Source organism: Fukomys damarensis, unplaced genomic scaffold (genome assembly GCF_012274545.1).
Source record: "Fukomys damarensis isolate Sample0158 unplaced genomic scaffold, DMR_v1.0_HiC HiC_scaffold_37, whole genome shotgun sequence".
NCBI lineage: Eukaryota > Metazoa > Chordata > Mammalia > Rodentia > Bathyergidae > Fukomys > Fukomys damarensis.
In genome coordinates this window covers 41,284,942-41,305,428 of record NW_022900949.1, presented here as the reverse complement: position 1 = coordinate 41,305,428, position 20,487 = coordinate 41,284,942, and the positions used below count along the sequence as shown (strand labels likewise).

The following is a 20,487-nucleotide window of genomic DNA, read 5'->3' as shown; positions in this document are numbered from 1 at the left end:
CTCTCTCTCTCTCTCTCTCTCTCTCTCTCTCTCTCTCTCTCTCTCCCCTTCTTGCCTGGAGAGTTATCTCTGCTGAGAAAGGTTTTTAAGATTTTATTTTGGCTAAGAAATGCCAAACACAAAAGTCATTGCTCCTTCTTGATACATTTTTGGGCCCAGATGTCTAGATCATGGTAAAAGGAATAGTTGTCAGCCATACAGACTCCTGCTTGTGCTTGCATTTGTAAGTGCTGCCTCCCTATTGACAGTAGATTTCCCTCTTCTTACAAATGAATGGTGCTATGCCAGGTCTGGTGGTGCATGTCTGTAATCCCAGCACTCAGAAGGCCAAGGCAGGATTGCCATGAGTTTGAGGCCAGCCTGGGCTTTCATAGTGAGTTCAAGGCCAGCCTGAACTACATAGCGAGACCCTGTCTAAAAATAAAACCAGATGAACAATGCCAAGATGTGTGCTGCACCACAAGGCTGGGCATGGTAAGGTAAGCTATCATAGCCACTTCTGACACCAAATCCTTAACACAGCTTTGAAAACCAGTGCTAGTATGTGCTGAGCAGAATGCATCGTCATGCGGGAGCTTGGCAGACACCAACAAAGGACTACTCAGAGCTCAGGGGCCAACTGTCAGAAAACAGATTCAGATTCTTTTTTTTTTTGATACTGGAGATTGAACTCGGGTCCTTGCACTTGCAAGGCAGGCCACCGAACCGCTGAGCTAAATCCTCGGCAATTAAACAGGTTCTTTAAAAAGATAAATTGAGGGCTGGGGATTTAGTTCAGTGGTTTCACCGCCTGACTTGCAATCACAAGGGTTAGAATTTGAACCCCATTACCAAAAAAAACAAAACAAAACAAAATAAAAAGATAAATTGATCTTGGCAGACCTGCAATCCCACCTCCCAAGAGGCTGAGACAGGAAGATTGCTGCTCTGAATCATATATATATATATAGTGATACTCTTGATTGTATAGTGAGTTCAAGGCCAGACTGAACTGTATATTAAGACCCTATCTCAAAAAGGAAAAAAAGAACTGATCTTATGAAAGCAATAATAACATCTAATTTTTTTTTTTTTAGGACATGTGTACTGTATTACTGTTACTTAATTTTAGTTGAGTGTAGTAGTGCACACCTGAAATTCTAGCACTTTGGGAGGAGGCAAGATCTGGAGATGTAGCTCAGTGTGTAAGTACTAGGTTCATTCCCAAGTATGGGGGGGTGGTCTCAAACCCTATAAAGTGAGTAATTCCGTGGTCAGAAGCATGGGTTGTTGCAGCCATTACACGGGACAGTGAACTGGAACCTGGGCCTGCCTCACTCAGAGCACAGCACATAACCATTTATTAACGACAGGCTTTAGTGAGAGCACACTATGGACGCTTTGTGAGTCATTCGTAGAAGTTTCTCTTGCATAAGCCTAGTCAGAACTGTTTACCAGTCATTTAGGAAAGGGGGTAAATGTGTATACAATTGTAGTTTTCAGAAAATTGAATTTACTAATTCAATTAGTAAAAACTTAGTAGTTTGTGTCTCCCCCTATAGGAAGAGGCAGGGACTACAGTTGTCAGCAGTTTTGGTAACATTTGTTCCAGAATAATACATCTCTAACTCTCCTCAATCCTATGTATTCGCTCTGTGAGATACAATTTCCAAAACCATTGATTTATACTTAGCAGCATCTGTGGTTATTTCTGGCTTTAAAAAAATATATATGATTTTTTTACTTAAATGTTTTGAACAAAAATGGCTAACAGTTGGTTTTATAAATTTCCCTGTTTAGCTCAGTGGCACCACACCTGCCTGGCAAGCGTAAGGTCCTGAGTTTAATTTCTGGTACCCCCCGCACCAAAAAATGCCCTGTTTGAAAAGTCTTTGGTTAATATTCTGGGTGTACATGCTTATACAGTATCTGGTTTTATTAAAGGTCAGGGCACCAAGAATGAACTTTTATTTATTTATTTTTTTAAGAATGCACTTTTAAAAGTTGAGCTCTTTGGGTGGGGGATTATCTCAGTGGTGCTGCGCCAGTCTCACAAGTGCAAGGCCCTGAGTTCAATCCCTGGTCCTGGGGAAAAAAAGAAAGTTGAGCTCTGCAAACTGGAAAACAGATACTAGGAAATAGGAAGAACTTGTTCAAATGAGAACAGGAACAAGACATGGAAAATGAGCTTTTGTAAAGAGGGGGAAAAGTGTTGGAAGGAGGAGAGGGAAGGGGACAAAAATAAAATTTTTAAAAAGGTTAATTTTCTGAAGCTAAGAGTGCTGGTGCATGCCTGTAATCTTAGCACTCAGGAGCCTGAGGCAGTAGGATTACTAGAAGTCCTAGGCCAGCATGGGGTACATAGCGGCTTCAAGATCAGCCTGAACTACCTAGCAAGACGCTGTCTAAAACACAAAACCAGCCGGGGATTTACCTCAGTGGTTCTTCTGTCTGTCTCAAAAGTGCAAGATCCTGAGTTCAATCCCTAGTACAAAAAAAAAAAAACACACAACAAATCATTGAGTAGTTTAGTGACAAAAAAATGAACTTGGTGGCCAGGACTTGAGATTGTCCAGGTGACAGCCATTATCTGTTCAAGTGAAACCCCACAGAGTTAGAGGGAGTAATAAAGGAGCATCACAGTTAATCTTTGTCAGGTCATCAGGTTCACATTGTACTAATGATGGTCCTCTACCTCATTCCTGACTCAGCCTCTGGAATTCCTCAGAAATGCTTGTCTTCCTCTTCTGCCAAGATACGTTCTGTCCTAATAACTGTAGTCCTGGTTGCCCTCAAGGTGCAGCTTAGGTCTCTTTGTTCCTAGGATAGCTGCTAAAGGACTCCCCCTTCTGTGATTGCAGGTACGAGATCTATATTACCTCCACAGATGGCTCAGAGTGTGTCACGCTTCCAGTCTACTTCAGGGAAAGGAAGTCCAAGGCGGCAGGCACTTCCACTGGGGCAGTGCTATATGGGCAGCCACTGCTGGTGTCTATCCCTAAGCACAAGCTGACCCTGGAGTCTTTGTATCAGGCTGTTTGTGATCGCATCAGGTTGGTGGCAGGAACACAGTTGGGTTGTTATATAAGATCAAAAGGTTCAGGTACTGTGGTTCATACACTCTGGCAGGCTGAGGCAGGAGGACCACAAGTCTTCACCTATCCCAGGCAATCCAGTGAGACTATCTCAAAATAAAAAATAATAAAAGGGTTGGTATGTAGCTCAGTGTGAAGCCCCTGGGTTCAATCCCCAGTACCAAATAAAAAGCCTGGCGTTGTGGCACACACCTGTAATCCCAGCACTCAGGAGCCTGAGGCAGGAGGATCGTTGTGAGTTCGAGACCAGTCTGGGCTACATAGTGAGTTCCAGGTCAGTCTCAGCTACATAGTGAGACCCTGTCTCAAAAAACCAAAAACAAAAACAAAAAAAAACTCAGCAGTAGTAGTGACAATCCCGCAGAGGGTCTGTGTGGACCCCAGGTGCTCACCCCTTCAGCAGATAAGCCAAGCTTGGAAAGGTGCATCTCACATGCTCTCCCTGCTATGTGAAATCTGAAAGAGATCACATGAAAGTAAAGAGACTATCATTAGTTAAGAGGAAGGAGATGAGGAGGGAAGGGGGATGTAAAAGGAGGTATTGAGGGGAAGCTATGTCGTTAGGAGATCATAATGTTGACATTAATTTATTGAAGTAAAAAGCTATCTGCGTTAAGTGAAACAGGTTACAAAACTATATGTGGGATTGCCAACTTTTATTTTTAAAAATGCATTTATACACCACACCTCACAAACACAAGGTCCTGAGTTCAATCTCCAGTACCAAAAATAAAAATGCATTTATATGTGATACCAAGAAATTATCCAAACTGGGAGTGGTAGTGCATGCCTGTAAATCCTATCACCACTCTGGGAGGCTGAAGCAGAAGGATCATAGCTCTAGCCTGGGAAGCTTAGTGAAGTAGTGAGACCCTGTCCCCTGTCCTACCCCCCAAAAAATAGTAATTATTTGATATATATATATATATATATATACACACACACACATATATATTTTAAGATCTAAACATACACTTTTTTGTGTGTTTGTTGGTTGGTTTTTTTTGAGACAGGGTCTTACTGTGTAGTTGAGACTGACCTGGAACTCACTGTGTAGCCCAGGCTGGTCCAGAACTCACAGCGACCTCCTGCCTCAGCCTCCAGAGTGCTGGGATTACAGGTGTACACCACCACGCCTGGCTTCTAAACATATAATATTTAAGAAGGGCTATAGGTGTAGTTCAATACTAATGTCCTGGGTTTCCTTCCCAGAACTAGGGGGGAAAAAATCTAGATTGGTATTCACTTAACCTTTTATCTCTTTGGGAGTCAAATCCTGAGCACATTCTTTTTATTGTAAGAATATTTTGTGGCCTTGTTTGGTGTTATACTTCTGTAATCCCAGCACTCTGGAGGCTCAGGGAAGAACATTGTCTGTATTTGAGTCCAGACTGGGCTACATTGTGAGTTCAAGGCCAGCCTGAACTGCATAGTGAGACCGTGTCTCAAGTAAGAAAGATAATTTTTGACTTGTGCTATTATAAAATGTTTCTCTTTCCTTTTTTTTTCTTTTTTTGTTAGTAAATTTTAATTTCTTCCACATGGAAGGCCACATAAGGTAGAAGACAACTTGCAAATTACTATAAAATGTTTCTTTAAAATAGGAAATTAAGAGGCCAGGGGTTTAGCTCAGTGGTGCCACTTGCAAACACAAGGTCCTGAGTTCAATCCTCGGTACCAAAAAAAGAAAGGAAATCAAGAATTGCTAGAAGTATATGAACTGATGGCTGTTTTAGCTTGGTTGTTGGAATCATTTCACAACATTTTTTTTATTCACAACATATAAATAACTCAACATCATGTTGTACCCCATAAATATATATGATTTTGTCAGTTAAGAGATACAGGGCTGGGGATTTAGCTCAGTGGCACTGCGCTTGCCTCACAGTTACAAGGTCCTGAGTTTGATCCCCAGTACCAAAAAAAAGAAAGAAAGAAATGCAACTGTGCTGACCCCCGGGTGGCCCAGGCAGGTGTCACTGGGATGGCTGTCTAACCCATCTTAGGTGTCCTGGTCCTGAGCCCCAGACCTCTCCTCAGTCCTCTGTGTGTTCAGAAGGCTGGTACTTTAATTCTGTCTCTGGAGTCAGGTGCAGTGGCACTTGGAAGGCTGAGCCAGGAATATGGCAAGTTCAAGATCAGCCTGGGCAGCTTAGTGAGACCCTGTCTTAAAACATAAAAAGGGCTGGGGATGTCATTCAGTGCAAGGCCCTTGTTCAATCCCCAGTACTAGGCGTGGGTGGGAGGACAACAGCTGTCTCTGAGTTTTCGTACTATAGTTCTGATGCTAATAATTATTAGCATTACTGGAAAATAAGAAGTTTCTTTTGTTTGCTTTATTTTCAGTGATGGTGATTGAACCCATGCTAGGCAAGTGCTGTCACTGAGCTATGTCCCAGTTCTGTTTAACTATTTTATTTATGCGTACATGTAGTGGAGGATTAATCCAGGGCCTTCCCACTATGCTGCACTTCTGGCCCTTTTTAAACATTTATTTTGAGACAGGCTAGGCTCAAACTTGCAACCCTCGTTCCTCAGCTTCCCAGATTGTGGAGATTATAGACGTGCATGACTCATGCCTCATTTAAAATTTTTATTTTATGCTGGGCGTGGTGGCACATGCCTATAATCCTAGCACTCAGAAGAGGCCGAGGCAGAAGATCTCGTGAGTTTGAGGCTAGCCTGAACTACAGAACAAGACATTGTCTCAAAAAAAAAAAAGTAAATAAAAATTTTATTTTGAGACAGGGTCTCATTAAATTGCTTAGATTATTCGCAAAGGCTTGATCCTCCTGCTTTGGATTCCTGAGTAGCTTGGATCACAGATGTGTGCCCCCATGTCCCACAGCTGGGAGCACTTTAGAAGTGATCGTGCCATATGGCATTCATAGAAGACTTGAAGCAGTCTTTCCTGGGGTTTTCGTTGGCTTGATAGGTTAAACATCTGATCTCAGGTTCCTCTCCGTTTCATAAAAGTATTGAACCATTACATGATTTTAAAAGTGCTTTTATGTACATAAATTGCTTTGTGAATAGCTGAATATAAAAATTATGAACTTCGTAGCTGCATAGTGGAGGAAAATCGTAAAATGTTAAAACTAACAGTCCTTTCTTTCATATTTTGTAAGCCGCTATATAAAGCAACCTTTGCCTGACGAGTTTTGCAGCTCGCCCTTGGAGCCTGGGGCCTGCAATGGCTCCAGGGGCAGCTGTGAAGGTGAGTGCTGGCCATGCTGTGGGGCTGGGATGAACCACAGTGTGCCTAAGACACCTGGGAGAGGGAGGCTGGGGGCTCTGCCTGCAGGAGCAGCTCTCTGTGCTGCCAGCCTCCAACCTGCTCACATAGGTTGGGTCTAATCCCACACGCTGAGCCACCAGGGGCTGAATGACTTGCCTCACATCAGAAAGCAGAGTCAGGATTGCCAAGTAGGTGGCTGTCTGCCCTACAGCTACCTCTTCGACCAGACTTCTCTTGGTAAATCTGTTGTTATCTTGGCGCTTAAGTGCTGCCAAGCCTATTTGGTGAGCCTTCAGTCTTTAGGGAGGACAGATTGCTGGCCATTCAGCCAGAACGTGGGAAGAAAGGCTGTCTTGGACTTTCCTTATATTTCTCCAGGAAGCTCCAGGTAGTAGGTGATCCAAGGCAGCTGCTGCTATGAAACAGAAGGAAGTCATAGTCCAAAAAGCAGTATAGGACCAACCAGGGATTTAGCTCAGTGGTTCCACTGCCTGCCTTGGCATGCCCAAGGTCCTGAGTTCGATCCCCAGTACAAAAAAAAAAAGCAGTATAGTGGACTTATCATAGGGAACCCAGAGGCTTTGTTCTCTCCTGTGGCTGGGTGCTGACCAAGACCATATCTGACCAAGGGCCATGACTGATCTGCAGTATAGTTATCACTTTTCTTTTGGGACTTTAGGTGATTCCATGGCTTTATTACTATAAAACCAAAAGTGAAACTGGGTGTGGTGGTATAGGCCTCTAATCCCAGCACTATAAGAAGCTAAAGCAGGGGAATCACAACTTTGAGCCCAGCCTGGTAAGTGACTTAGACCATATCTGAAAATAAAAAATTAATAAAAGAGCCAGGTGTGGTGGTACACAAATGTACTCCCAGCCCTTGGGAGGCTGAGGCAGGAGGAGTGCCATGAGTTTGAGGCTCGCCTTGGCTACATAGTGAGACTCTGTCTCAAAAAAAAAAAAAAAAAGTTTAAAGGGCTGGGGATGTAACTTGATGGGTTTAGTTCCCATTGTCATACACACAGAAAACAAAACAACCCATAAAAGACTTCTGGGTTAGTATTGTAATTTCTTAATTGCAAAATTCCCCAGATATCTCCAAGAAACACTTAGCCCTAGAAAGTAAGAGTTGATGTTAAAAATTACTAAATTTTAAAAAATCCTCTGAAAACAGGTACCTACCACTGCCTGCTTCATAAGCACAAGTACCCGAGTTCGATCCCCGGTACACAACAACAACAACAAAAAAACCAGGCACCTATAATTCCAGCATATGAGAGACTGGGACGGGATGGCAAGTACAAGATGAAGATCAGGCTTAGCTACAAGACAAGTGCCTGTCTCAGAAAAACAAAAGAAGGGAAGGGAGGGAGTGAAGAAATGAAAATGACCACAAGGCTTCATTTTTAGTATTCAGTGTATGTCTTTTCTGGAGGAACAAAATATTTGTACTTTGTATTTTTATTCCTTTTAATACTTGGAAATTGACCTAGTATATTGTGTGGTTGTACTGGAGATGGAGCCCAGGACCTTGAGCATGGTAGGAAGGCATTTTATCAGTGGTAGTGACCCACATCCCCATCACTTTGTCTGTTTTTATTTTGAGACATTTCTTTTTTTTTTTTTTTTTAGACAGGGTCTCACTATGTAGTTGAGACTGATCTGGAACTCACTATGTAGCCCAGGCTGGTCTCAACTCACAGCAATCCTCCTGCCTCAGCCTCCTGAGTGCTGGGATTACAGGCGTGTGTTACCACACCTGGCTGTTTTGACACATTTCTTACCAAACTCTCTCCTTGAGCACTGCGTGTGTGTCTCACTGTGATCCTTTTCTCTCTGTGAATCTAATCATGACATCAAAAATTAGACCATGTAGTATGAAGTTTTGCACACACCAGAGAGTGTGGCCAACTTAGGATGGAGACAGAGTCATTTCACTCTGGAGACAGATTCATTTAAGCTCTCTGGGCCTCTGCTTTCTCATTGAGAATATCAGTGCTCACTCTGCTTGTCTCTTCTCCCCCAGGAAAGGGTTACATGTAAACTCAAGTATCTGGTAAATACAGAGGGAGTCCCACGTAGTGCAAAATCTGGAAGGAAACATCAAGTATTAAAATTTGTAATATTGAGCCAGGCCAATAAAAAACAAAAACAAAATTTATATTATTGAAATGGTAATCAGTAATATATATAATGCTACCTCATTTCACAAACTTAATTTGTTCCATGATTTTGGGAAAGATGACCATGTTTGTGTGGGAAAGATGGCCACATTCATGTTTGTCACCTGGTGTGAGTTTATAAGCAAAAACAAAATTTTGCTAAACATTTTTATTTACAAACCAAATTGTTCACAAGCAGACGTGTTTGTGAACTGAGGTACCATTCTACATTGTTTTTCATTTGTGTTTTAGGAGATGACGAAGAAGAAATGGATCATCAGAATGAAAGCAAAGAGCAGCTTTCAGAGCCTGAAGGCAGTGTGGAGGACAACTTGGGAGGTGAACCTAGTGAGGCCACCCGAAAGAAGATCAAAGGCCACCCCTGCCCGAAAAGGCTTTTCACTTTCAGTCTTGTGAACTCCTATGGAACAGCTGACATAAATTCACTTGCAACTGATGGGAAACTACTCAAACTCAACTGTAAGCACATCCCTGACCTTTCAGGCTAGGCTGTGGGAACCCTGGATCTGTTTGCAAATCCTTGCCATCAAAGCTCGCTGCTTTAGGATTCACAGTCTCCCTGTGGCTGTAGGAGCATACACCTGTGTGACCTGTGGCTGGAAGCCCTCTGCGGAGTGTTTAAGCACTCAGCCTGTGCAAGGCTCTTCCCTGTGTTCCATGGTGACCAGACAGGAAGCACCTCTCTCCACTCTCACTGCTCTGTAGGATCTTGGCTATGGGTCAAGAATACTTTCTGTGGCTGCCCTAGATTTATTTTACATATGAGAATTAACTGTAACTTTTTCTTTCATAAAAATACAGAAACCTGGGCATTTTGGCACACTCTTGAAATCCCAGCACTTTGGGAAGTTGAGGCAGAAGAGTCTCAAAGTTCAAGCTCAACCTGGGCAACTTAGTGACCTAACAAGACCCTATCTCAAAATAAAAATGGACTGGGGATGTAGCTCAGTGAGGAGGTCCTGCAAGAGTCCTACACATATACACACACACACTCTCTCTCTCTCTCTCTCTCGCTCTCTCTCTCTCTCTCTCTCTCTCTCGGGCTTTTAAGCTAAGAGTCTGAATCTGGTACTCACTTCTCTATCTTAACTGAGCCCTGCTGGAATTCTGGATCGTGGCTTGGAGCTCATCGGGAGCACTGAGGAAGTCTTTGTCAAAGGCTTTTGGGGGGTGGGGCTGGGACCCACAGCCAAAGCACTGCTCTTGGCAGTAGCTGGTGATGGGTGATCAGGTGTGGGCAGTGCTGCCTGAGTGTGGCATTTACTCTGGTCACTTGAGCCTCATGCTGCTGGCCATTTAATGAGTGACACTGTGGTCCCCTCTGCAGCTCGATCCACACTGGCCATCGACTGGGACAGTGAAACCCGGAGCCTTTACTATGATGAGCAGGAATCTGAGGTACGTCATGTGGGGTTCGTGGTCAGTGGTGTGTGTCAGCTTCTGCTCTGAATGTGTGCCTGAATCACTCAGCAGCCGGACAGCAATAAGTTCTGTTTAAGATTGAAGATGTACTCAGTAGGCTGGGGCAGAAAGATTACAAGTTTGAGATTAGCCTGAACTACATAGTGAGAACTTGTCTCAAAAGATAAAAAAGGCCGAGGGCTGGGGATTTAGCTTAGTTCCACTGCCTTCCTTGCAAGCACAAGGTCTCAAGTTTGATCCCTGGTACAAAAATAAATAAAGGCAGAGCATGTAACCCAGTGCAAAAACTCTGGATTCAGCCCTCAGTACTTAAAAGATAAAACTGAGGATGAATAGTACTTAAGATTTGTCCTTTTATGTTGTGAGGCTTCGGGAAATAGTCTGTCCAGGTACACTCTTCTGTAGGTCATGGGGTTTTTTTCCTGTTGTTTTTTACTTGTTTTTTGAAGTAAAACCTTTTTTGGTACATTTTAGATATACATAATGATAACATTCATCGTAGGGAATTTATACCTGTACATGATATATCTTACTTCTTTTTTTATTTCCCATTTCCCCCTTCGACCCCTTTTCCTCTCCTTATTTATAAAAGTTTTGTTTCCATTTTTCCCTTCTATTCTTTTTCTTTCCTTCCTTTTCCTTCTCCCCCTCCCTGTTCCCCTTCCCATTTGAACATTCGCTTCCCTTTTCCCAATATCTATTATACATCTTGGTCCTTATTTCCCCTTCTGATTTCTCACACCACAGAAACAATGTAGTATTGAAATATATGTGTCCAGTTTATCTGGTATGGTCTCAAGGTGCATCCAGTTAACTAGAAATGTCTCAGCTTATCCTTTATGGCAGAGTACTACTCCATTGTATTAAAAAAGCACATTCTTATCCATCGATCAGTTGATGAGCATTTGTGCTGTTTCCAAGATCTAGCTATTACCAACTGTGCTGCTATAAACATGGGTGTGCATATGTCACTGTGGTATGAGCCTTTTAATTTGAGGGGAAGATAACAAGAAGGGTAATAGCTGGGTCAAGTAGAACCTCTAGGTTTAGATTTTTTTTTTTGGGGGGGGGTACCGGAGATCAAACTTAGGTCCTTGCACTTGCAAGGCAGGTGGCAGAACCACTAAGTTAAATCCCTGACCCTCTAGTTTTAGATTTTTGAGGAATCTACACCAGTTTACACAGGGCTTTCCCAGTCTACACTCCCACCAACAGTGGAGAAGGTTCCTTTTTCCCTCCAGCTCTGCTAGTATTTATTATTGATTGATTTTTTGATAACAGCCATTCTTTCTGGAATGAGATGGAATGTCAGTGTTGTTTTCATTTGCATCTCTGGAATGACCAGTGATGTTGGACATTTTTGCATATATTTATTTGCCATTTCTACTTCATCTGAGAAGTTTCTGTTCATTTCAGGTGCCCATTTTTGGATTAGGTCTTCAAATTTAGGGGGGTCTGATATTTTGAGTTCTTTATATAATCTAGACATTAGTCCTTTGGGGAACAGCTAAGAAAAGGTTTTTTCCCACACTGTGAGTTGTCTCATCTCTCTGTTGGTGATTTATTTTGCTGTTGCAAAAGCTTTTTAATAAGATGATATCCTAGTTGTTGATTCTTTGTGATATTTCCTGTGTGATTGGGGTTTTGTTCATAAAGTCTTTGCATAGGCCACGTTTTGAGCTGGGAAGATCCGGCTTCTCCACCAGCACGTAGCACTTTGTCTCTGCAGGCCTATGACAAGCACATGAGCATGGTGCAGCCTCAGAAAAAGAAGAAGACCTCGGTGGCTCTGCGAGACTGCATTGAGCTTTTTACCACCATGGAGACCCTTGGCGAGCATGACCCCTGGTATGGAGCTCCACAACCCCATGGGTCACAAGCTCTGTGTCCTCAGACATATCACTTCTGAAACACCAGCTCTGCCCCCATGGTCCTCCTGTGTAGGTCCTCCACACCATGACAGCCATCACCTGACTGGAGGCGGATTGCGGCCCCGAAATTGTGTTGATTGCTTCCTGAAAGGATGTGATGTTGCAGTTGTACCTCTGAACATATGGCACTGGCTGCCTCTCCTTTCTCTTTAGGTACTGTCCCAACTGTAAGAAGCACCAACAGGCCACAAAGAAGTTTGACCTGTGGTCCTTGCCCAAGATTCTGGTGGTTCACCTCAAACGTTTCTCCTACAACAGATACTGGAGGGATAAGCTTGACACAGTCGTGGAATTCCCAGTCAGGTGGGTCCCTGTGACATAGAGCAGCTGAGAAGGTTGCCATCTGTGTCCCATGCTCTTGGAGACGGGCTTTACTTTGGCAGCCCTGCCCTCAGCCTTCTCCTAGGGCTGAGGTGGACTCCTGTAGAAGCCCTTCCCAAGTTTGAGGTACTGCCGGACCATCTTTGCCACCATGAGTGCCCCTTGCTGTCTTTTCGTGCCTCTCACTGGTCCCAGGAAGCCTGGCCTCAGAGGGGTAGCACAGGCAAAGACTGCTGCAAAGAACTGAGATTTTATGGGGGCAGTGGGTGGGATACAGACTTCCGTGGTGGTGTGTCTGAGGGGATGAGTGACTGGTACTGTCTGTCTGCTCAGGTCCCCTTACTCCCCAGGATACACACTGTAGCTAAGACAGGAAAGTAAGCCAGCCAGATAAGAGTTCCTGACAAAATGTGTGTTTTAAGATACTTTGGGGAAGTGAATATATACATGAAATACAGCAAGGATGTTAATGATATGTAATAAGTATTTCTTGTGTAAAAACTTTTTGCCTTTTCTGTATGTTTGAAATTTTCCAAATAAAATGTAAGCCAGGTACATGGTTGTCCCAGCTACCTATAAGCCCAGGTACTTGGGAGGCTGAAACAGGAGGATCACTTGAGCCAAAGATCTTAAGACCAGCTTTGGGCAATATAACAAGTTCTCTTGTCTCAAGAAAAATGAAATAATAAGAATGTTACAGGAAAAAAGCTTTCTAGCCAGGTGTGGTAGCTCACTCTATAATCCTAGCACTCAGAAGGCTGAGGCAAGAAGAGTACCATGAGTTTCAGGCCAGCCTGGGCTACATAGGAAGTTCAAGGTCAGCCTGGATTATACAGCAAGACCCTATCTCCAAAAACAAAATATTAGTTCATTGGTGCCACAGCCTGCCGCTCAAGCACAAGTTCCCCAGTTAGATCCCTGGCACAAAAAGAGGAAAACAAATTAAGACCACAGGCCCCAGCATTCCTCTGTTGTGGTCTGTTTTTGTTTCTATCATAATGAAGATTGAACCAGGGCCTTGAAAATGCTAGGCAAGTATCCTACCACTGAGTGATATCCCCATCCCTTTATTTTATTCTCAGACCGAATCTACATTGCCCATAATGGCCTTCAACTTGAAATGCTCCTGCCTTAGCCTCTGAGTCAGTAGTACTATAGGTGTTCACTGCCATGCCTGCTTTGTTCATTTTTTGTTTTTTGTTTTGTTTTTGTTTTTTGAGACAGGGTCTCACTGAGACTGACCTGGAACTCACTATGTAGCCCAGGCTGGTTGCGAACTCACAGGCCTACGCCACCACGCCCAGCTAGTTTTTGGTTTTTGTTTTGTTGGTTTTTGTTTGTTTGGTTGGGTTTTTTTTTTTTGCAGGGGTAGCAGGGATTGAACTTGGGACCTAGTGCTTGTGAGACAGGCAACAGAACCACTGAGCTAAGTAAAAATAAGTTTTTGGAGTGCCTGTTGGTTGAAAGAAATTGCTGGGTTACTCTTCTTACCTGATTTTAACATATCAAGAGTTTTTCTTGTGTTGTTCAGAGCTCTGAACATGTCGGAATTTGTCTGTGACCCATCAGCCAGGCCTTACGTGTATGACCTCATTGCCGTGTCCAATCACTATGGAGCCATGGGAGTTGGCCACTGTGAGTATTGATATCTGCTGTCTTTGGTGATGTTGAAATTCACTCACCAGTCCCCTTTCCCCAGTTCCAAATACTGAACTATATACTTGACTACATTTTCACAGGCCTGGGCTTTCTCAATCAATTCTGCCCTGCTCATTTTTTAAAATTCTTTTTTATATACTTGATTGTTTTGTTTGAGGGTCTCTCTATGTAGTCCAGAATTAATTGCCTTGGACTTTATTATATAGCCCAGGCCAGCCTTGACTGCAGTCTTCCTGCCTCAGCCTCACAAGTGGCTGAGGTTACAGGCATGTGACACTGCCCAGCTTGACCCTCTATTCTTAATGATTTGCCTTCTTGGCTCCAGATAGCTGCTCAGTCTGCAGCCCTCATGTTTGGATTCTGTGCCATCAAAAGGAAAAAGGTAGCCCTCCAAAATCCACCTCGACTTTTCCCATACATCACACTGATTATAACTGGCTCCTTGGCAGCAAGAGTTGTCAGAGGGACTGGGAAGACAAAATTCTGTGTGAGAACTGGGGCCCTGCCAAAGTGGCTGTGATTGATTTCTAATCAGCTTGGACCTGCATGAGATTGTTACCTAATCACAGACTCCTGACTCAGCACAGTTAGAGAAAGACATTCAGGCCCCCTGTTCAAATCCCAGCTCTGCAAACCTCGTATCCATTAAGATTACCCCTTAGGTTCCTGAGGCCCTGAGTTTTCTGCTAAACATAGCAGCCCTCTTCCTCAACAGTGGAGAGACCCCTTTGGCTTGTTGATTTGAGAGAGCTGTCATCTTAAATAATCAGCTGCTTTTTACCCTGACTCTAGATTACTCCTTCTAGCTATCCATAAAATTGACTTGTTCTAGACAACTGTTTTTTGGATTAGTTTCCCAAAATTATAGTTTAAAACCTTGGTCTTGAGCTGGCGTCGTAGGATGCTTCTATAATCCCAGTACTATGGAAGCTAAGGCAGGAGGATCACAAGTTTGAACCCAACCTGGGCATAGTGAGACCTTTGTCTCAAAAAATTAAAAAAAAGGAGGGTCCGGGGATTTGGCTTAGTGGTTCCACTGCCTGCCTCGCAAGTGCAAGGTCCTGAGTTCGATCCCTGGTACAAACAAATAAATAAATATAAATTAATGAATTTAATTTAATTGTTACAAAAGCCAGGCATAGTGGTACACAGCTATAATCTCAGTAACTAGAGAGGCTGGGGCTGGAGGATCATTGAGTTCAAGACCAGCCTTAACTACATAACAAATCCTATCTCAAAAAACTTAAAAAAAAAGTCTTTCAGTCATTGGGACACAAATTGTAAATTATTTTTATTGTGTATGTGTTTAGTGCAAGTTTGATGAACTAGCCAGGTTAACTCCTAACAACTGCTGGAATGTTTTGCTTATTACTTGGCAGACACTGCATATGCAAAGAACAAATTCAGTGGGAAATGGCATTACTTTGATGATAGCAACGTGTCCCTGGCCTCTGAGGACCAGATAGTGGTGAGTGCTCTACATTTGGCCCTTCCTCTCACCTTCATGAGGTAAAGCCCAGCCAGTGACACAAGCAGCAGGTGGGCCAGGACCACAAATGTGGTGGAGTGGGCTTCTCTTTGTTCTGAGATCTTTCCTAAAGTAGAAGCTCAGGTTTCTTCCATGTGCCATGTCACAGCACCTGCTGCACCCCGCCTCAGGTGGCAAGACCTTCCTGGTCACATCTGTGTCATGCTGGGCAGGGTGGCTGATCTCTGGGAATGTTAGCTGGAGAGAATGGACCATTTTTTTAACCAGTGAATGGACTTTCCTCCTCTGTGTCCTAGACGAAGGCTGCATACGTGCTGTTTTACCAGCGTCGGGATGACAACTTTTCCAAGGAGCCTTCACTCACCGGCTTCCCTACCTCCTATGATGGAGGGATGAGGCCCAGCAGTCTGCAGCAGGGCTCAGGGGACGATGAGGCTTGCAGCATGGATACCAACTAATGCAACTCAGACCCTGCCACCCCGCAGCACCATTGCCACTCCCAGGAGAGGGTCAACACATCTAAAAGCTACAGGAGGAAATTTCCTTTATGAGAAGAGAAGGCCCCATTTGCTCAGAGGTTTATGTTAAGGCTGAATGTTCTTTATAAGCAGATGGTGAGAGGAGCCTTTGGATCTGCACCCTGGAGTGTGGGGCACAGTGGAGTGTGTCTGCCAGAGCCTGGGCATGGGGAGAACACTGATGCACGCGGAGTCTGGTGCTGGCTCAGAATAGGACGTGTGGTTCTGGTGCTGATCCTGGTCACCTTACTAGTCAGGCCATAGTAAATCAAGCCTCAAGTAAAGTTGATGTTGTCCCCTTGTCCTTTGCTGTTCATTTATATGGGTTTATAATTTTATAAAAATTAGCTACTGAAGCCCTTTCTGTTTCTGCATTCAGTCCTCAATTTTCTGCCTCCCCCTTCCTAATGAACTGAAATCACTTAGTGTTGGGGTGCACTGCCTGAGACCTCTGTGGAAACTGGCAGTGCTGGGCTGGGGATTTAGCTCAGCGGTTTGGTGGCCTGCCTTGCAAGTGCCAGGACTGGAGTTCGATTCCTGGTACCAAAAAAAAAAAAAAAAAAAAAAAAAAAAAAAAAAAAAAAAAAAAAAAAAAAAAAAAAAAAAAAAAAAAAAAAAAAAAAAAAAAAAAAAAAAAAAAAGGAAGCAAAGAAACTGGCAGTGCTGTTATGTCCCCTCTCCTTGATGAACTGATTCTCTGTCATTTTTATTAGAAATTCCTTAAAAAGTTAAGGGGGAGGGAGTTGAGGATGGGGCAGGGAATTTAGCTCAGTGGCACCTTTAAAAAGACCTTTCGCAAAGCTGCTGACTGCATTTCTCCAGTTAGTTATACACCCAAGTTGGCCGGTGTGCACCAGTAGGTGTCAGTGGACCTGAGCAGGGCTCTGGTTTTCTGTGGGATGGGACTGCAGACCCACCACCTCTCTCCCCCTGGCGGTGGCAGGAAGCGTGGCAGGGAGCGTGTTCTCTGCCTGACCTTTGACCTGCCCCAGGGGTACGGTGGCCCAGGGCAACGGCAGTTCAGTGACAGTGAGTGACCGTTGGGCCTTGGGTGACCCCGGTGAGGAGCAGCGGGCCGGTAGGGCCGCGGTGGATCGGTGGATCGGTGGCTGGGGTGGGGTGGGGTGGCCAGACGGCACTGGGGGATCTGGGGGTTATGTGCTGGGCCTTCCCGCTGCCCCTGAGGTGCTGGCAAGGTCAGGACGTTGCGGCAAACCGCTTAGGGGCCACCTCAGCTGCCTTGGTGACCTCGTCCTCTCGTTTCTCTGTGCGGTTCCAGTATATTATATAACAAGGATATGGTCGCTTGTAGGAGAAATGTCCGAAAAACTAAGAAGATGCAGAAAGGAGCTGACTGCAGCCATTGACCGGGCCTTGGAAGGGGTTAGGCGTTCTCAGGACCACAGCCCGGTCCCCGGCGCCCTGCCTGGGCACGCGCAGCTCTTCTGGGGCTGCGAGAGCCCGGCCTGTGCCCCTCCTCTCGCCCTAGTGAGCGCCGAGCCGCACACTCCGAGCCCCTTGAGAAAACCTCTCAGCAGCAAGGAGAATGTGCTGGCTCACCCCTCCATGTGGAGAGCTGCAGGAGACGGGGAGAACTGGAGGGAAAAAAGCTTAAGGTGACTCGCTTGATAGTGTAATAGCCACGATGAAGGAGATTCTTGTTTCTGAAAAACTGTTGGTGCTCTTGCCTCCTCTCTTGCGGCACTAAGACTTTGGGAAGTTCACACATTCAAGACCCAGCCCAGAAACAATTACTTTTCGTTTTGTTTGAGAGCCTGGTTGTCAGTCCTGAATACCAAACCGGCCACTGAAATCACCTAGCGGGGGTGGGGGTGGGGGGATGGGGTATCAAACCTGATTTTTTTTAAAGCTTTATTTTTGTGCTACAGAAACAAAAATCTTAGTTTCATCTTAACTATTGTGCTTAAACTGGAGCCCTTGATATCCTCCTTTGCCCACACTGGAGAAAGCCAGCCAAGTAGGCTGTATAGGACTTCCTGACTCTGCCACCTCTGCTCCCCTCTCTTCCTCTCCCCTCCCGGAAACCTCCCCTTCACTAAGTTAAGTATCCCTTAACCTCTTCCCTCAGCCAGCTTCCAAGCGCTATGACTTAGCACAAGGATGACCATGTAGGATGTCATTTTAGCCCTCTATCATTTCCCCAAAGGCAGGGGATAAAAGAAGCAATTTAACTGGCTCAACTAAAGTATTTATATTGGTATTCACAAGGAGAAATGCTACCCGTAGTGTTGCATCCTGATGATATGTTCCCTAACTAATGTTAGCCACTTTCCAGTTATCCTCTCATCAGCATAAATGACAATTTAAAGTCATCAGTTAATTTTTGTCTTTTGAGATCTCCAATAGTTTTTTTGAAAGGGTCTAATTCCCCACCTTTCCCCCTTACCCACTCTGGGCTGCAGGACAGATACAGAGGGAGATGTGAAAGTTGATTCAAACGTGCTACTCAGCTGCTCTAGCCAAGAAGTCACACAGGATCTACTTGATATGATTGGTGAGTGAGGAGGCCCCAACCACTCTCTTCTTGGGAGAAGAGGTCCATACAGGCCCAGAGTCAGCAGAAGACTTAGATGAGAAATAAAAAACACTGATTTACCATCTATTTTGCTCACAGCTGATTCTGTGCATAGAGCAGTGAATTAAACCCTGTCTCTGCCTTCAGAACTAGTGACTTAATGACTTAATCAGCTCAAATGTCTGGTTCTCTTGAGTCCCAGAACACCAGGAAGTTAGATCTGAAGAAAGCAGGACACAAGAAGGGGAGGAGAGAGGAGGCCAGCTGTGGTGGGTAATCCCAGGGTAGAAGGCTGAGAATCTCAGAGCTCTCCTGGGTTTCCTTGCTCAGAGATGGCCATGGCTAACATAGTAGTGTGCATGTTTCCACTCCCTACAGACGGTTCTTTTATGTGAACCCGGGGGGCAGCCAGCTCCTAGTTGAGGGATCCAGAGCCATGTTTGCTGCCTAAACCTGTGGACTCTGAAGTATCTCCAGGTTATGAAGAATGAAAAAGGCTTGGTGAGGTTAGCAAATCACCCTAAGCCACAAAACCTCTGCCAGCCTGTACCATCAGTGCACTGAGTGGCCTCAGGAGGGCTGCAGGCATCACTGCCTTTGCCCACCATCTCCTCTCCCCTCACCAGCACAGGCAGTGTTTTTCTTTTCTTTTCTTTTTTCCTGGTACCAGGAATTGAACTCAGTACCTTGCACTTTCCAGCCAGGCACAACACCACTGGCTAAATCCCTGGCCTGAGGCAGTGTGAGGACCCCCACACACACCTTTTTTTTAATGTAACACCCTGTGTTATTCCTGCAGGGACAGGCTATGAATTTCAGAATCTTCCACTCACGCTTTCTTTGGGGACAGGCAGGCAGTTGGAGCTGGATAAATGGCAGGGCCAGAAAGGAGGGCACCACGCCTCTCTGTTGTGAGGCAGAAATGCCCAGCTCCAGCTCTGTGAAGTCTATAGAGTGACTGCCCATTCATGCTTTTTAACTTGTGTCTGAAATACCTTTAGAAACTACTTACTGTAATCACAAATCCCAATGTTTTTATTTTTAAGACCATACAAGCATACGAACTATTGAATTGGCTGGAAAACTTGAATTTGAAAATGAATTGAACCGTGTGTGTGGTCACTGCCAAGATTCACCCTTCCAGGAGGAAGCATGGGCCCTGCTTCTGGACGAGAGCCCTCTGCAGGCCTCAGATACTGACCCTGGCAGCTTCAAGCAGGCTTTTGATGATCAGAGTATCATCGAGACTATTTTGGACTTGGAAGAGGACTACAACCTAATGACTTATTTTAAACACCAAATTGAGTAAGGAGAGTTGATTTTTAGCTTTGGTACTGCACAGGAGGACACTGCCATCAGGGAGCCTGTGCAGAAGCATCCACAGTGGTCACAGTGTGGGCCACGCTTTTCCAAGGGATGGCAAGAACCTGGGTCACCTCAACCTTTTAACTGTTACTTGTGTTCTCTCAGCTGAGGGCCCAGTCTTTGTTTTCTGTTGCTTTGAAATGTTTTGTTACTGTTGATTTTTTTTTACTTTGATTGACATCATAAAAGTGTTTTTTGGTTGATGTTCAATATGTCCATTACTCACACCCAGGTATGTATGGGTTGCGTCTCTGGTGTGTCTGGTATTCTTCTCCAGGAGCCCCGAGATGTACACAGAGCCAGAATCATGGTGAGCTTCATGCCTCCCCGTGACATCACTCACCCAAGACCAGCTCAGAATCAAGACTAAGCTGGACCTGGGCTGGCCCCAACACTCAGCTCAACTTGCTCAAGGGCTTCCTGTCCCTGTGTGTGCACACGCCCTCCTCATGTCCAGCCCCACCTTGCCTTGGTTCACACCCCTGTCCTTCCTACCGGAAGGCCTCTGCAGAGGCCCCTGCGTCCCCAACAAGATGGTCCCACTAGACCTCCCTGCTACAGGCCCCTACACAGACTCTGCTCCACCTGAGGGGAAAGGAGAGGAAAGCTAAGTGTGGGTTTCCTGACCACCTTCATACCTAGACTTCATCCCATTGGAGGCCTGGCAGTCTCAGATGGTCCCCGTGGCCATAGCCCTGCCAGGTCAAGACGGCAGAGAATAGAGGAGGGGCCAGGCCACTGTCCCTGGACA

At 44.9% G+C, this 20,487-nt stretch overlaps 2 protein-coding genes across 8 annotated transcripts in view; both read left to right on the top strand.

Annotated features, from left to right (window-relative positions):
* Positions 1 to 16,352, top strand: part of Usp4 (ubiquitin specific peptidase 4) — a 45,877-nt gene extending 29,525 nt beyond the window's left edge. For 3 of the 4 annotated variants that reach the window (XM_010615572.3, XM_010615573.3, XM_010615571.3), the window contains 9 exons: positions 2,841 to 3,032; positions 6,203 to 6,291; positions 8,727 to 8,954; positions 9,823 to 9,893; positions 11,647 to 11,765; positions 12,002 to 12,151; positions 13,701 to 13,804; positions 15,208 to 15,296; positions 15,614 to 16,352. In XM_010615572.3, the coding sequence (XP_010613874.1) occupies positions 2,841 to 3,032; positions 6,203 to 6,291; positions 8,727 to 8,954; positions 9,823 to 9,893; positions 11,647 to 11,765; positions 12,002 to 12,151; positions 13,701 to 13,804; positions 15,208 to 15,296; positions 15,614 to 15,775 (1,204 nt within the window). In that variant the 3' untranslated portion in view covers positions 15,776 to 16,352. The remainder of the gene's footprint in view (positions 1 to 2,840; positions 3,033 to 6,202; positions 6,292 to 8,726; positions 8,955 to 9,822; positions 9,894 to 11,646; positions 11,766 to 12,001; positions 12,152 to 13,700; positions 13,805 to 15,207; positions 15,297 to 15,613) is intronic. The other variant, XM_010615574.3, reaches the window with a different exon arrangement.
* A 107-nt stretch (positions 16,353 to 16,459) lies between these two features.
* Positions 16,460 to 20,487, top strand: CUNH3orf62 (chromosome unknown C3orf62 homolog). Of its 4 annotated transcripts, none has more exons than XM_010615575.2 (4): positions 16,460 to 16,864; positions 17,148 to 17,451; positions 18,259 to 18,350; positions 19,418 to 20,487. In XM_010615575.2, exons 1-4 carry the CDS (start codon positions 16,735 to 16,737, stop codon positions 19,678 to 19,680), a joined length of 789 nt encoding a protein of 262 aa, XP_010613877.1. In that variant the 5' UTR covers positions 16,460 to 16,734; the 3' UTR covers positions 19,681 to 20,487. The 4 variants fall into 4 exon arrangements, with proteins under 4 accessions (XP_010613877.1, XP_010613880.1, XP_010613878.1 ...); XM_010615578.2 differs by having other exon boundaries at positions 16,785 to 16,895; positions 19,418 to 20,486; XM_010615576.2 differs by having other exon boundaries at positions 16,785 to 16,913; positions 19,418 to 20,485.